This window comes from Capsicum annuum, chromosome 8, assembly GCF_002878395.1.
Source record: "Capsicum annuum cultivar UCD-10X-F1 chromosome 8, UCD10Xv1.1, whole genome shotgun sequence".
Classification (NCBI taxonomy): domain Eukaryota; kingdom Viridiplantae; phylum Streptophyta; class Magnoliopsida; order Solanales; family Solanaceae; genus Capsicum; species Capsicum annuum.
In genome coordinates this window covers 49,873,308-49,886,679 of record NC_061118.1, presented here as the reverse complement: position 1 = coordinate 49,886,679, position 13,372 = coordinate 49,873,308, and the positions used below count along the sequence as shown (strand labels likewise).

General features: G+C 37.5%; 1 protein-coding gene across 1 annotated transcript in view; it reads left to right on the top strand.

Annotated features, from left to right (window-relative positions):
- The window catches only part of LOC107839037 (endoribonuclease Dicer homolog 3a), a 72,833-nt gene that overhangs the window by 32,082 nt on the left and 27,379 nt on the right, over positions 1-13,372 (top strand). The window contains exon 14 of the mRNA XM_016682376.2: positions 7,408-7,667. Within this exon, the coding sequence (XP_016537862.2) occupies positions 7,408-7,667 (260 nt within the window). The remainder of the gene's footprint in view (positions 1-7,407; positions 7,668-13,372) is intronic.

Genomic DNA, 13,372 nt, shown 5'->3' with positions numbered 1-13,372 from the left:
GTGTATATCGTTATAGGGGTGGAAAAAACGCGTATGCTAGATAGATGTCTCTTGGGTTTTAATTGGGACCGGGTCCGCTAGTGGGTTTTTTCGGTTGGATAGTGGGTTTGGGTTAATTATTTGGAATAAAAAAATTAAATTGGAAAAGGGACAAATATACCCTCAAAATATGATAAATGGTGCGTATATACCCCCGTCATACTTTTGGCACACATATGCCTCTACTGTTAGTGCGAGGGACCTACATGTACCAATTCATTAACCATAGGGGGCATTATGTGTACCCAAAGTATGACAGAGGGTATATACATACCCATTTATCATAGTTCGGGTATATTTATCCCTTTTTCTATTAGAAATTAATGAATTTATGAGGGGTATACTTGGTAAATATGTATTTATGATAGGGATAATTTTGTCTTGTCAAAAATAATTTTATGCTTCTTCTTTTATCAAGAAGCGGAAGTTTTTGGCTTCTTTCCAACCACAGAAAAACTCCTTTTGCTTCTACGCAAAAGCCCTTCTACTTATTGGCCTAACACCTCAAATTCCCAAAGAAATGCTTCTCTTCAAATTGGTGCTACTGGTCTCCAAACCGATGGCTAAACAGGCTCTACATCTCATATTGGACCATCATCCTGCCATGTTGTTGTTTTCATTTGTTACAAAGCTTCCCGAACTCAAGGGGGGTCATATTATAACTAATTCGTCTAATAGAAGAGGACAAAAGATGAATAAGAAAAAAGCTGGGGAAAAACACCGAGGAAAAATAATATGGGAGAATCGTAGTAGCTAAGTTGGTTTGCTATCTGAACTTTCACCTTGTTGGTGAGGGTTCAATTCCCCACCTTGTAATCCCCTTCCCCTACCCTAACTTTATGTTATAAAGAAAGGAATAAAAAAGAAAAATAACAGCAAATCAGTGGTGATTACACAACGAAAAATACAGCTTGTGTGCGAAAAACAAGTTTTCTGCTTATCTACTTTACAACCATTAGGCTTCGTTAAGATGTGTATTGCTAATCTGAGAAAGGAAAAAAGAATAGAGAAAGTAACTTAAAAGAAAACTATAACAGTAAATCAGTGTCTGTGTAATAATGAAAAAGAGAGTATTGGGTTGTAGCTCCAGACTACTGTGTGCTAATGTTGTACCGCTAAAGTTTAACTACAACATTAATTTTGATCCTCTTATTTGCTGTACTAAATTATCTAACAGATTTCATTGTCATGTTCCTACCATCTAGTGGAGCCCACATTTCCTGAACTGGTCAAGGTGGATCATACACCTTTAGTCATATCCATATGCACAATACAATCAAAAGTCTAGTACAAATTCACCAGCTTCCAGTGTCTGTCTCCTTCTCTCTGCTGTGCTGAATTTTTTTCCCTTACCTCTTCAAAATTCAATTACTGGATTCTCTGCAAATAACTTTATGGGTCTACATTATGTAGACACTAGTTCACCAAAAAGGTGTTATATTTTCAGACTGGGTGGCATAGTTGCTCTCTGAATTAAGCATACTGCAAAAATATGTTTCATATTTCACTAAATATGTTTCATATATAAAATGTAAGGGCAGTAGGAATAGTTGAAGTCCTATACCCAAACTCTCCTAGACACTCTCTCTCCTACTGTCTAGGGAGGTAGACTCGCCCGATCCGGTCGGCACCGGAAACTTTCTCTTCTTCTTCCCCAGTTATTACCTCATGTGATAACTACCAAACCATACCATTTTCTTTATCTACAACCTCAGATATGGATAACGACACAACTTTCTTTGCAATGGGCTTCAAATCGTACGACATCTTGAGGAGTCTCTCCCGAATGGAAACATGGTATGACTGGACAGAGTGTGGAAGAAACATGATGAGCAGATCCAGTTTCAGTCAGAAAACGATGGAGTGGATCTGCACTTTTCTCAAAGAAGCCTCAAAGGAAAAGGGAAATGTTGTTCGCGGATGGAGAAGAAGAACTTTCATCGCAATTTTTCTTTGCTAAAAAACTTTAATGATAAAGGGAGATACATCAGTACTATAAGCTTAAAGGGGAAAAACAGAGCAGTACTTATTATTCCGGAAATAGCATTCAATGCTGGTTGGTGGGATTTGGCCATTAAAATCAAGAGATTCATTCATTACAAAGACACAAAGAAAACAAACTGTAGATCTCAGATTGACAGATGAAGAGATCCCTTATGCTGAAACTGTGGGAAGAAGAAAATGGATCTCCGGAGAAATATGCTGTGAAACTGTCGGAAGAAGTAAATGGATCTCCAGAGAAATTGATGCAGCTGTCATTAATCATTAAGGAAAGGGGAAACATCATCCACATTGAAGGAGGCATCAACCCATCGCAAACTATTCTATTGCAAATCTATGGTCACTTCAACTTCACTGGTTCTGACGTTCCGACTCTATGGAGGATACGCAGGTGGGCAAGCACAAATTGGAACCAGAACCATGGGCTAAACATCTACAAAATGGGTAATAATAGCTTCCTTTTTCGAGTTCTCTTCTATACATGCGGCAGAACATATCCTGAAGGGTAGTTAGGCATGGAAGAAACAGAGATTAAACTTACAATGGTGGACTCCCAATGTTGATGCAATCCAAGACAGGACAGTGTTAAACAATTGTGGATCAGGCTGGTTGAATTACCCCTAAATGTATGGTTTCACAATGCCTTATGGTAGTCCGGGATTTCTGCGGAGGTTGGATAAGGAAGGAGGAGGAGACAGAACTGCGGAATCATTTAGAGTGGGCAAGAGTCTTGGTAAAGGGGGGAGAAAGCCGTATCCCAAAGGAAGTGAAGATTGAATGTGAAGGAGTTGGATATGTGATCCAAATCTGGGACGAGACGCTGACGAGATTCCATGCCAGAGAAGACAAAGTTGAGGTCGCAACTGGAGAATGTCAAAAAACTTCAACCCAGACGTTTATTTGGTGTCCTCTACACCTGTCAGTACAGTGGGGCACGTGGGCTGCTCAAAGTTTTATGAAATCCCTTTATTGACACATGACCCTCCAGTCCACTAAAGGGAACAGGTACAGGAAAAAGGAGCTTGGGCTTTGACCCTTTGACCGAATCTTTTAATGAAGTCCCTCTTTTATTATCTTCAAAGCCCAACGATCCATTTAGAGCTGAAATTGAAGCGATCTTTAACAAGAACCTGGTGAATGAAACACAAGACTCTCTACCAGGAAAATATGAAGGTGCATGCATGAATGTCGAAATGGAAGTAGTACAACCAGAAGATGATGCCATGTCAATTATTCATATTGAAGATGAACTAACAAAGGAAGAGCTCGCAGGGGATTGTTTACAATTGGAAGGAAAATATTTTACCTCTCAATTTTACGGAAGAAGAAAACCCCATAGAATCGGCCAGAGCAGTTCCTATTTGGGCAAATCAGAACATCATCAAACTGAATAAAGAGTTTGGAGTACACTTCCAAGGGTGTGAAGAGGTGGCTCTAAACCTTTTCATGATAATTGACGGGAAGAGACAAGCAACAATGGAAGCCCCCGGGGCTTTAGTTCAAGTGACTCCCAAAAAGAAGATTTCAAAGGAGTTAAAAAAAGATGGAACCAACTAGTAACTTTTTCGATTTTGGGACAAAAAAGAGGGGGGGGGGGGGGGGGGGGGGATTAACATAATTTCATGGAACGTGAGGGGCCTCAATGATCCTGTGAAGAGGCTGCGAATCAAGAATATGATCCATAAATGGAGGGCCAATGTCTATTGTCTTCAAGAATAAAAAATAAGAGGGGATATGGGCAAACAGAAGGGTTAAATATGCGCAATTAGATGCAAGACGTACGTAAGGGGGAAATATTATACTTTGGTCCAACAGCATTCAGGAGAGTGAAGTATGTGAGGTGGGGGCTTATCATATTACCTGCAAATTTACAGGCATCACTCAGGATTTCAATTGACATTTATCCAGGTGTATATGCCCCAAACAACAGAGAAGAAAGGGAGGAAGAATGGTGGGAACTGGCGGCAGTTAGGTGTCTATTTAATGGTCCTTGGGTGGTTACGGGGGATTTTAATGTTGTAAGATATCCATCAGAGAAACAGAATTGTATCAGATTCACAAAGGTCATGGAAGAGATTACTGAATTTATAAGGACATGGAATTAGAAGACCCACCCCTCATGGGTGGCACTTTCACATGGAGAAGAAGGGACAAACATGAAGTAGCTGCAAGGCTTGATAGATTTCTATATCCAGAGGAGTGAGAAACATCCTTCAGGAATATAAAGCAGTCTGTGATGCCTAGGGTCACATCAGATCATAGTCCTATGTTGTTGGAATGTGGAAATTGGGACAGAACTCAATCTTACTTTAAATTTGAAAATTGGTGGATACAAACTGAAAATTTCAAAGATAAAGTGAAGATGTGGTGGGAATCTGAGAACTTTATAGGAAGGCCCAGTTATATCCTGGCTTGTAAATTGAAGCACCTAAAAGGGAAGCTAAAGGATGGAGCAAGTCTGTACAGGGAAACTAGGGCTTATAGAAGAAGAATATCCTTAATCAGCTTTCTGATTTGAATATGATCTAGGAACACAGAAGCCTATTAGATGGCGAATCCTACTTGAGATCTGTACTTGCTGTGGAATTTGAGGAGATTGCTAAAAGCGAAGAAGTGGTGGAGGCAAAGGTCTAGGGCCTTATGGTTGAAGGAAGGTGACATGAGCACCAAGTTCTTTCATAGAACTGTTAACTGTCACAAGAGATACAGTACATGTTTTTGAGAAGACAAGAGATACAATACATTGATAGTTTTTTTGATCAATGGTGTTGGTGTGAAGGAACCAGCAGTAATCACAGAAGAAATTACAAGCTATTACCAAATGCTCTACAAAGAGAGAGGATTTGGAGGCCTCAATTTAATCCTAGAGAACAACTTATTATCAGTGATGAAGATAATATTACTCTCCAAAGTCAATTTTAAGAACAGGAGATAAAAGAGACTGTTTGTCGGTGCAGGAGATACAGTGTTGGGATGTAATTACAGAATTTTCATGATCAAGGCTATTTTGAAAAAAGTTTCAATGCAACTTTTATAGCCTTGATCCCAAAGAAGGTTGGTGCCTCAGAACTAAAGGATTTCAGGCTTATAAGTCTCATGGGCAGCATCTACAAAATTATCTCCAAGATTTTGACAGAAAGACTCGAGAAAGTTATGCATAAACTGGTGGATGCACATCAAATGACATTTATTTAAGGAATACAAATTATGAATGCCATTATGATTGCGAATGAGTGTGTGGATGTCAGAAACATATCCAAAATCCCAGGAATTCTATGCAAATTAGACATTGAAAAGGCTTATGATCACTTAAATTGGGATTTCCTTTGGAAAACCTTGGAGAACATGGGATTTGGCTCTGTTTGGATAGGCTAGCTGAGATTTAGTATTTGTGCAGTGAAGTTTTCAGTGTTGAAATGGCACCTCAATTGGTTTCTTTCCATTTGAGAGAGGTTTGAGGCAAGGGGATCCTCTCTCCCCCTTTTGTTCAGCTTGGCAATGGGTGGGCTCTGTGATATGCTAAAGACAGTCCAGTCAAACAATTGTATCAGGAGTTTTAAGCTAAATGAAAATGATCCTCTGAGTTTATCCATCTCACACTTACAGTACTTGGATGACACTTTGGTGTTTTGTGGTGCAGATGAAGATCAGCTGAAGTATTTGAGGATCATTTTCATCCGTTTTGAAGCTATTTCAGGACTACATATTAACTGGGGAAAGAGGTTTGTTTACCCTGTAAATGAAGTTACAAACACGAGAGGTCTGGTGGATACCCTAGGTGGTCGTTTAGGTGAGCTACCTACTACGTATCTAGGGATGCCCTTGGGGGGAAAAGAGCAAGTCCAAAAATATTTGGAATTCAGTGGCGGAGAAGTGCGAGAAGAAACTGTATAACTGGAAGAGCCAATATCTTTCCCTGGGTGGTAGAGTGACCTCATAAATAGTGTCCTGGATGCTTTACCTACTTACATGATGTCTCTCTTCTCCATCCCCGGGAATGTGATCAAGAAACTTGACTCTATTAGATTAAATTTCCTGTGTCAAGGTAATGGAGAGGAAGAAAAGAAATATCATCTAGTCAAATGGGATGAAGTCATCACTAGCAAAAGAGTAGGGGGGCTGGCATAAGGAATATAAAAGTTCAAAACCAGAGCCTACTTATGAAATGGTTGTGGGGATTTGCATCAGATGAACAAGGTTTGTGGAGAGAAGCTATAACTTCCAGATATGGCATGGAAGATCACCGGAGTACCAAGACAAATAATAATCCCTTTGGGGTTGGTGTGTGGGGATCCATCAGAAACAAATGGCCTAAATTATAGGGAAGTTCCAAGATTGTTCTAGGAAATGGAAGGAAAACCTCCTTTTGGCGCATGATGTGTGGGTGGGTCAACAGACTTTGAAGCAACAGTTTCTACTATCTACAATCTCAATAACAGAAATGGGCTACAATTTTTGATGATAGTGATATACATGGCTGGAATCTCACCTTCAGAAGATTGTTCAATGACTGGGAAGTTGATTTCTTGACAGAATTCTACAAAAACATTGTAACAATTTAAGAATCTAAATGCTAAAGCAGATATTTTATTGTGGAAAGAGATGGAGAAAGGAACCTTCACTGTGAAGTCATATTATAGACTTCTGGACAGTCCTACAGATACTCATGGGAGGTGGCCTTGGAAAATGATTTTGGAGAGTTAAAATACCTTTCAAGGTGAATTGTTTCATTTGGTTTGTGTCTAGGCAAGCTGTTTTAACACAAGACAAACTTAAGAAAAGGGGGAGGCATTTGTGCTCTACATGTTTTATTTATTTATTTATTTATTGTGAATCTGAAACAGAGACAAGAAACCATCTTTTTTACATTGCAAGGTGACAACACAACTTTGGCAGATTTTGCTAAATCTTAGGGGTATTAGTTGGACCATGCCAAGGAACACTTCAGGTATGTTAGCCTGTTGGAACAATGATGGGAATATGTCAGAACATAAGGAGTGATGGAAGATTGTCCCTGCTTGCATCTGGTGAATGATGTGGAAGGGAAGGAACCAGAGATGTTTTGCAAACAAAAGCATCCCTTCCAAAGTTTGAAGATAAACTGCCTTCTGACTTTTTATTTTTGGTGTATATATACCCTACCGAATGAGGTGGAGGAGATTACGAACATCTTAGATAGTTGCAGAGGGCATAGGTGATAAGAACTTTTTGGCATTCCCTCTATATTTCGTAATTACTACTGAAACACACTATGTGGTGAGTTTCTTATCTATAAAAAAATGTTGACTTTCTCGAAAAGAAATTAAAATGTAAGGAAAGTATCTTTATCTGTTTGTTGCTAAACATGATAATTGTTTTTCTCGACAGGTTCTTCTCTCCAAAGCCAATGTTTGAGTACATTTTGTCTGGAGAGTTCTATCGGTGTATTTTGACATTACCTCCGAATGCAGCTTTCCAAACAGTTGTTGGTCCAGAAGGCAGGAGTACTCAATTATCAAGACAGCTTGTCTGCTTGGATGCTTGTAAGAAGCTGCACCAGTTAGGCGCTCTCAACGATCATCTTCTACCTTTCAATGAAAAGCCTTCCCAAAGTGATTCTGTTGTGCAGGACAAAAAATCAGGGGCAGGTAAACTGGAACAAGCTTTTAACTTTTGACCTCTGTCTTCTCTGCTTTTGAGTTCAATTGCACTGTGGCAGCACTTAACGGGACTAGGGGCTCTCTGTAATGCACTTGACATGGTGCTTTAATGAATTCTCCTTTATCAAGTTGTTAAACATAAGCTGACAATTTTTTTTCTCTACGAAGTAAGGGTAAGGTCTGCGTACACTCTACCCTCCCTACACCCCATTTATGGGAGTACGCTGGGTATGTTATTGTTTATTGAAAAGTGAGCGAACTTCCGCCATTCTTAGGACAACATTTCTAGCGACAACAACTCATGGGTTCTTAAAGTATTTGTAAAAAGGCGAGATGTTTTAATGAATAACAGAATACAAGATACATCTTTTATAGGTGGGAAAAACAATAGGCTGATATTGTCCAATTGTGGGACAAATAGGCTGATATTTAAGTGTTTGGCAAACTCAAAAAAGTTCTTTGAATCCAAGTGCTTTTAAATCGAAATAAGCTAAACAAGCCAAAAGTCATAAGTTGGTCTTAAAAGAACTAAGGGTTTAGCTTGTTAGTTTGCCTTTTTATCCCCTATAATTTTTTCTATATCCCAAATACCCTTCCCTAGTCCTGGACGCTCAACTGTTTTCTTTTTCTCAATTCGTCCAACTCTCGTTGTTACTTACATTTTTGTCACGTCCCAAATCTGGCTCCTAGGCCATGACAGGGTAACCAATGAGTGACTACCCCACTACGCGAAACATCTATGCTAAATCATGCGGATAATGTGCAAATATAAGAGAGAACTACTAAAGTTGTCTTATCATAAATAGATGTGGAAGTAAAATACGAGTATAGGCCCACTAGTCTAAGTCATGGAGCACTAGAATCTAAGTTCAACTGGTTTGAGACACAGTATAGAAGAAACGAAATAGACTGAAAGTAAATGATAGGATCTGAAGTTGTCTCCACGCTCTATTGGTGGCTCACCTCACCTGGATAGAACTGGCTTCAAGATGGAGTCACTGATCAACAATGGGATCTCCACCTACTACCGTGGGCACATGCAGTAACTGTGAGTCTGAAAGACCCATCAAGATCATCGACTTGCTCTCCTAGCCCCCCCTTTGGATAAGTCTTTAGAAATCACTGGTAATACATAAATGTACAACATGAACAAAAAAAAGGGCAGCCTGGTGCATTAAGCTCCCGCTATGCACAGGATCTGGGGAAGGGCCGATCACAAGGAACATGAACAAAAAAAGTATAGATAAATAGCATATAAGTAAAGCAAATGAATCTGAGATCAATAGGTAAAAGCATGATAACACTGAAAACTGATACCTGCTCAGGAGATGGAATATTTTTTGTCATGTTTTACCCAGTCTTCAGGAGCGTTAGTCACATGGCTACCCACCTATAGCAGTCCATGGACTACACATCTTGCTCAAGTCTCTGTAATACTAACAACTACTATGGCTATTGGCATCATCATGCCCAGGCAGCGTGTGTGCTACTGACATATAGTGATAAAGCATGCTAAACAACTAAGAAATTACCACAGAGTTATAATAAAACTTCTGAGAGATAAATGACTTATAAGGCAAGCTAAAAAATTAAATAATGTCATAACAAGATAATAGACTTATGAAAAAAAAACGTTAAAGTATGTTAAACAACTAAAGAATATCATATCATATCTTTGAATCTGCTAGAAGTATCAAATTATGTGAAAATATATACTAGAACCCTCACGGTCAACTCTAGATACTTTGAAACTCAGCAGCCTAATTCATGCTTGCCCACTCCCACGAACAATATGGTTTAAATGCATACAAACAACACACATACCATGCTCTGAAGGAAAAGCAAAAATACTAACTATTCATTTGGTAGAGTGCATTAAAAGAATAATGCATGAATTAGCTTTGCGTATTATTAATGTCTTGTTTGGTACACTTTCTCAACTTATGTATGACTAATGCTTGCATTAGTTATACTCTCTATTTGGTATTAAGTGTGTGTAACTAATTCTTCAAAATCCATGCTATTAGTAATGCAATGGATTCTAATGCATGCATTAGCATGGTTAGAGACATAGTTGCCCCTCAAAACCTTTTCATATCGTTTCTACTATATTTGTAGAGTGTATTTTTGTAAACAAATACTTTATCAAAAAGAAAATATGCAATGCATATTATTTTTGATACACCAAATCAAACACCGCATAAGAAAAATCTCAGCATAACTAATGCAAGCATAACAAATACTAGCATTACTTATGCAAATATTACTAATACATCATATTTTGCACTATTCGTATTCACCCCTAAGTTGCTCGGACTCAGGTGCGGGTGTCGGACATGGGTGCGGATCCGAGTGTCGGATCGTTCATGATTGAATTTTTTAAGATTCGGGGATATGGATCTGGATACGGATACGGGTGCGGGGACTCGGCAAAAAAAAAATTAAAAATTTATACATATAGTTACAAAAATAATTTTATTTAAACACAATTTAATATAATTATAGCTATAAAAAATATTAGATTAGATGCATCAAAAATAATATTTGAATCAATGTAATAATATTATTTGTTAGTTAATATAGAATTTATAATGTACTTTCTCTGTTCCTTTTTAGTTGAAAGAAATAATTATTTAAGAGTGTGATTTGATTAATATACTTATTAATTCGTTAGTCTTTATTTATTTAAATGCTTCTTAAATCTAAAAAGAGTAATACAAAGGTTCAAGTTAAAAAAAGAATAATTAATGTTTTTTTGCTTTTTCAAAATTGACAAGTATTTTAAAACCAAAAAAGAATGAGAATATTAATATGTTTAATATATACTTACGCTTGGTGGTGGATCTAGGATTTAAGGATTGTGGTTGTTTAAAAAATTAAAAGACTAAAAAATAAAAATAAAAAACACCTTAACAAGGTTCGAACGCAGGACGCCTCTTCAATGGAGAAGCTTAAAATCAACCTAAATGTCAGTGCATCCAATCAACTTTTTGTTTTAGTAGGTGCTTTTATATGTTTTATACTTATTTTCGTATATTTTCTATAAAATTATATCTATTTCGCATCGAATTTAATAGGTGCCGGAACAACCCGAAAATATATGTAGGTCCGCTCCTGCTTACACTAAATTTAGTTTCATTTAAAAATGTGTGCTTTTAAAGCATATACATTAATTTTTATTTTATAATTAAATAATTATAATGTCTATCCTCATTTTATAAACTCTAATTAATATACAATGCTTACCTCATTTAACTAAAAAAATAAATAGATTATTTATTCTTAATAATAAATAATCAATGAGACAACTATTAACTAAGCTCTAATTATAATATTATAATATGGAATGTTAATCTCATTTAATCAAAATAATAATAATATTTATTCTTTATAATAAATAATCAACGTGGCAGCCTATCTGAGTGTTTGGTTTTAATAACTCACCATATTTTATCCTTATCTCTCATTTAGAGGACCAAAGGTCAATTAAAAAAAAAAAAATAAGCGTTGATATAGGACTCTGAGTCGTCTTCTTCATCTTTGTTCCTCTGCTTCGTCTTCTCTCCTCCATCTTCTTCCCCAACTACAAGTTTTGCATTTTTTTTCCCAATACAATACAAATCACTATGTGCACAATTTAGTAGTCCACCACGGCACCGATATTCTCGGCTTCAAAAACCTGTTACATCGTGAACAATACCTGCAACAACCAACACGAACAAGAAGATTTACCAAGAAAAAAGCTTCAAACGATACAAAAGGATTGGTATAAATTACTATGTAACAGCAAAATTGAAGGTATTTTATTTTCGAGCTATTCAAATCTTTACTTTGAGATATCAAAATTTCAATTTTTCTCCCAATTGTTGGTCAACACACCCGATCTCGTTTGACCGGATCCGACACAGATCCCACACCCTTACTCGTGTCAGTGTCGTGTCGACACGGGTGCGGCACCGAAATTGCCGAGTCCGAGCAACTTAGATTCACCCTACCAAACGACCCCTAAGAGTTAAAGTCTCACTTGCCTCTAAAATGACAACCTTCACTTGAAATGCTCAAACTGCTCCTATTGATCTTCAAAGTCCTCTATCTATTAGCATTGATCGACAATGTTCTTGATGCCACACGTACTTACATGATGTTCTTATTTCCCATTCCTAAGAGTGTTATTGAGGGACTGGATGTTTTGAGAAGGAACTTCCTTTGGCAGGGTAACAGTGACAGTAAGAAGTTCCATCTGGTTAAACGGGAGGCACTTATAGGGAGCAAAAAGGCAAGGGGATTGGGAATAAGGAATTTGAAAGAACATAATCAAAGCCTTTTGCTGAAAGGGCTTGGAGATTCGCTTCTAATGAAAAATCCTTGTTGAAAGAGGATATAAGTTTGAAATATGAAAGGGAAAGTAACTTGACTACTAAGCTTGTAACAAGTATCTATGGAACTACTCTATGGAACTCTATCAGGGATCAATGACCAAAACTAAAAGGAAATTGCAGATTAAAGGTTGGAAATGGCATGAAGACTTCCTTTGGGAAGACAATTGGAAAGAACAAGGTACCTTGAAATTTTTAATCCCAGATATATACATCAAAATGCTACAGTGGAAGAGGTATGGTCCAATCAGGGGTGAAATTTGAGGTTGAGAAGACTTCTAAATGACTTGGGAGATTCAGAGGTTAGCTGATTTCTACAAGACATTAGAGCAATTCAAAGGACCATCTGATGTTGAAGACTGCCTAATCTGGCAAAATCACAATCAAGGCAAGTTTTCTGTTAAGGAGGCATATAGGCATTTTAACATTTCCAGAAACCCGACTGATCACTGGCTCTGAAAGTCTCTTCTTTTGTGTGGCTGCTAGCTAAACAGGTAGTTCTAACTCAGGAGAATCTCATGAAAAAAGGTATTCATCTTTGTCCAAGATGCTTCTTATGTGGTGAAGAAGTAAAGACTGTTAGGCACCTCTTCATAAACCCAGATTACTTATCAGTTATGGAGTTTATTCATCAATATCTAAGGGTTATCTTGGATTACGCCTGGGAGCATTGTACAAGTCCTGGAAATGTGGAATAGTTATGGAAACCTTTCTGGTCACAAAAAGAGATGGAGAATTCTACCGGCTTGCATCTGTTGGTCGGTATGGAGAGTAAGGAACCCTAGACGTTTTGATAAATGTAACTCAATTTAGAAGGTAAAGATGAACTGCCTTGCTTTATTCGTTTTTTGGTTTAAACAAGAGTATACGGAGGATCTAGAATCTTTTTTGGATGTCTTAGGTTCTATGAAAAAAAGATTTTATTTTGGATGTCTTAGGTTCTATATACCACTATGTGGGGTATACTGGGTATGTTGTTGTTGTTAGGTTCTATATAAGCTCTTATATAGGATTGAAGATCTTCTTGACACTCCGTTATAACTATGGAAACCTGTAACTCATTGTGGCAGGCCTTATTTTTGGATATATATACTAGTGTTACCTTTATAAAAAAAGTCTTATTCCACTCACCAAAACCCTCATATTACTCTATTTCCAAATAACTCACATGATTGCCAAAGGGGACATACTACAATCCTTGACTTCATCTCTCCCTTATTTGAGTCTAGCTTTGCAACTCTTCCTTCACTATTTCTAGTATTACCCATTGTTTCCCGTACAGATTAAAGATCACCAGCTATAATTGTTTAACCACTC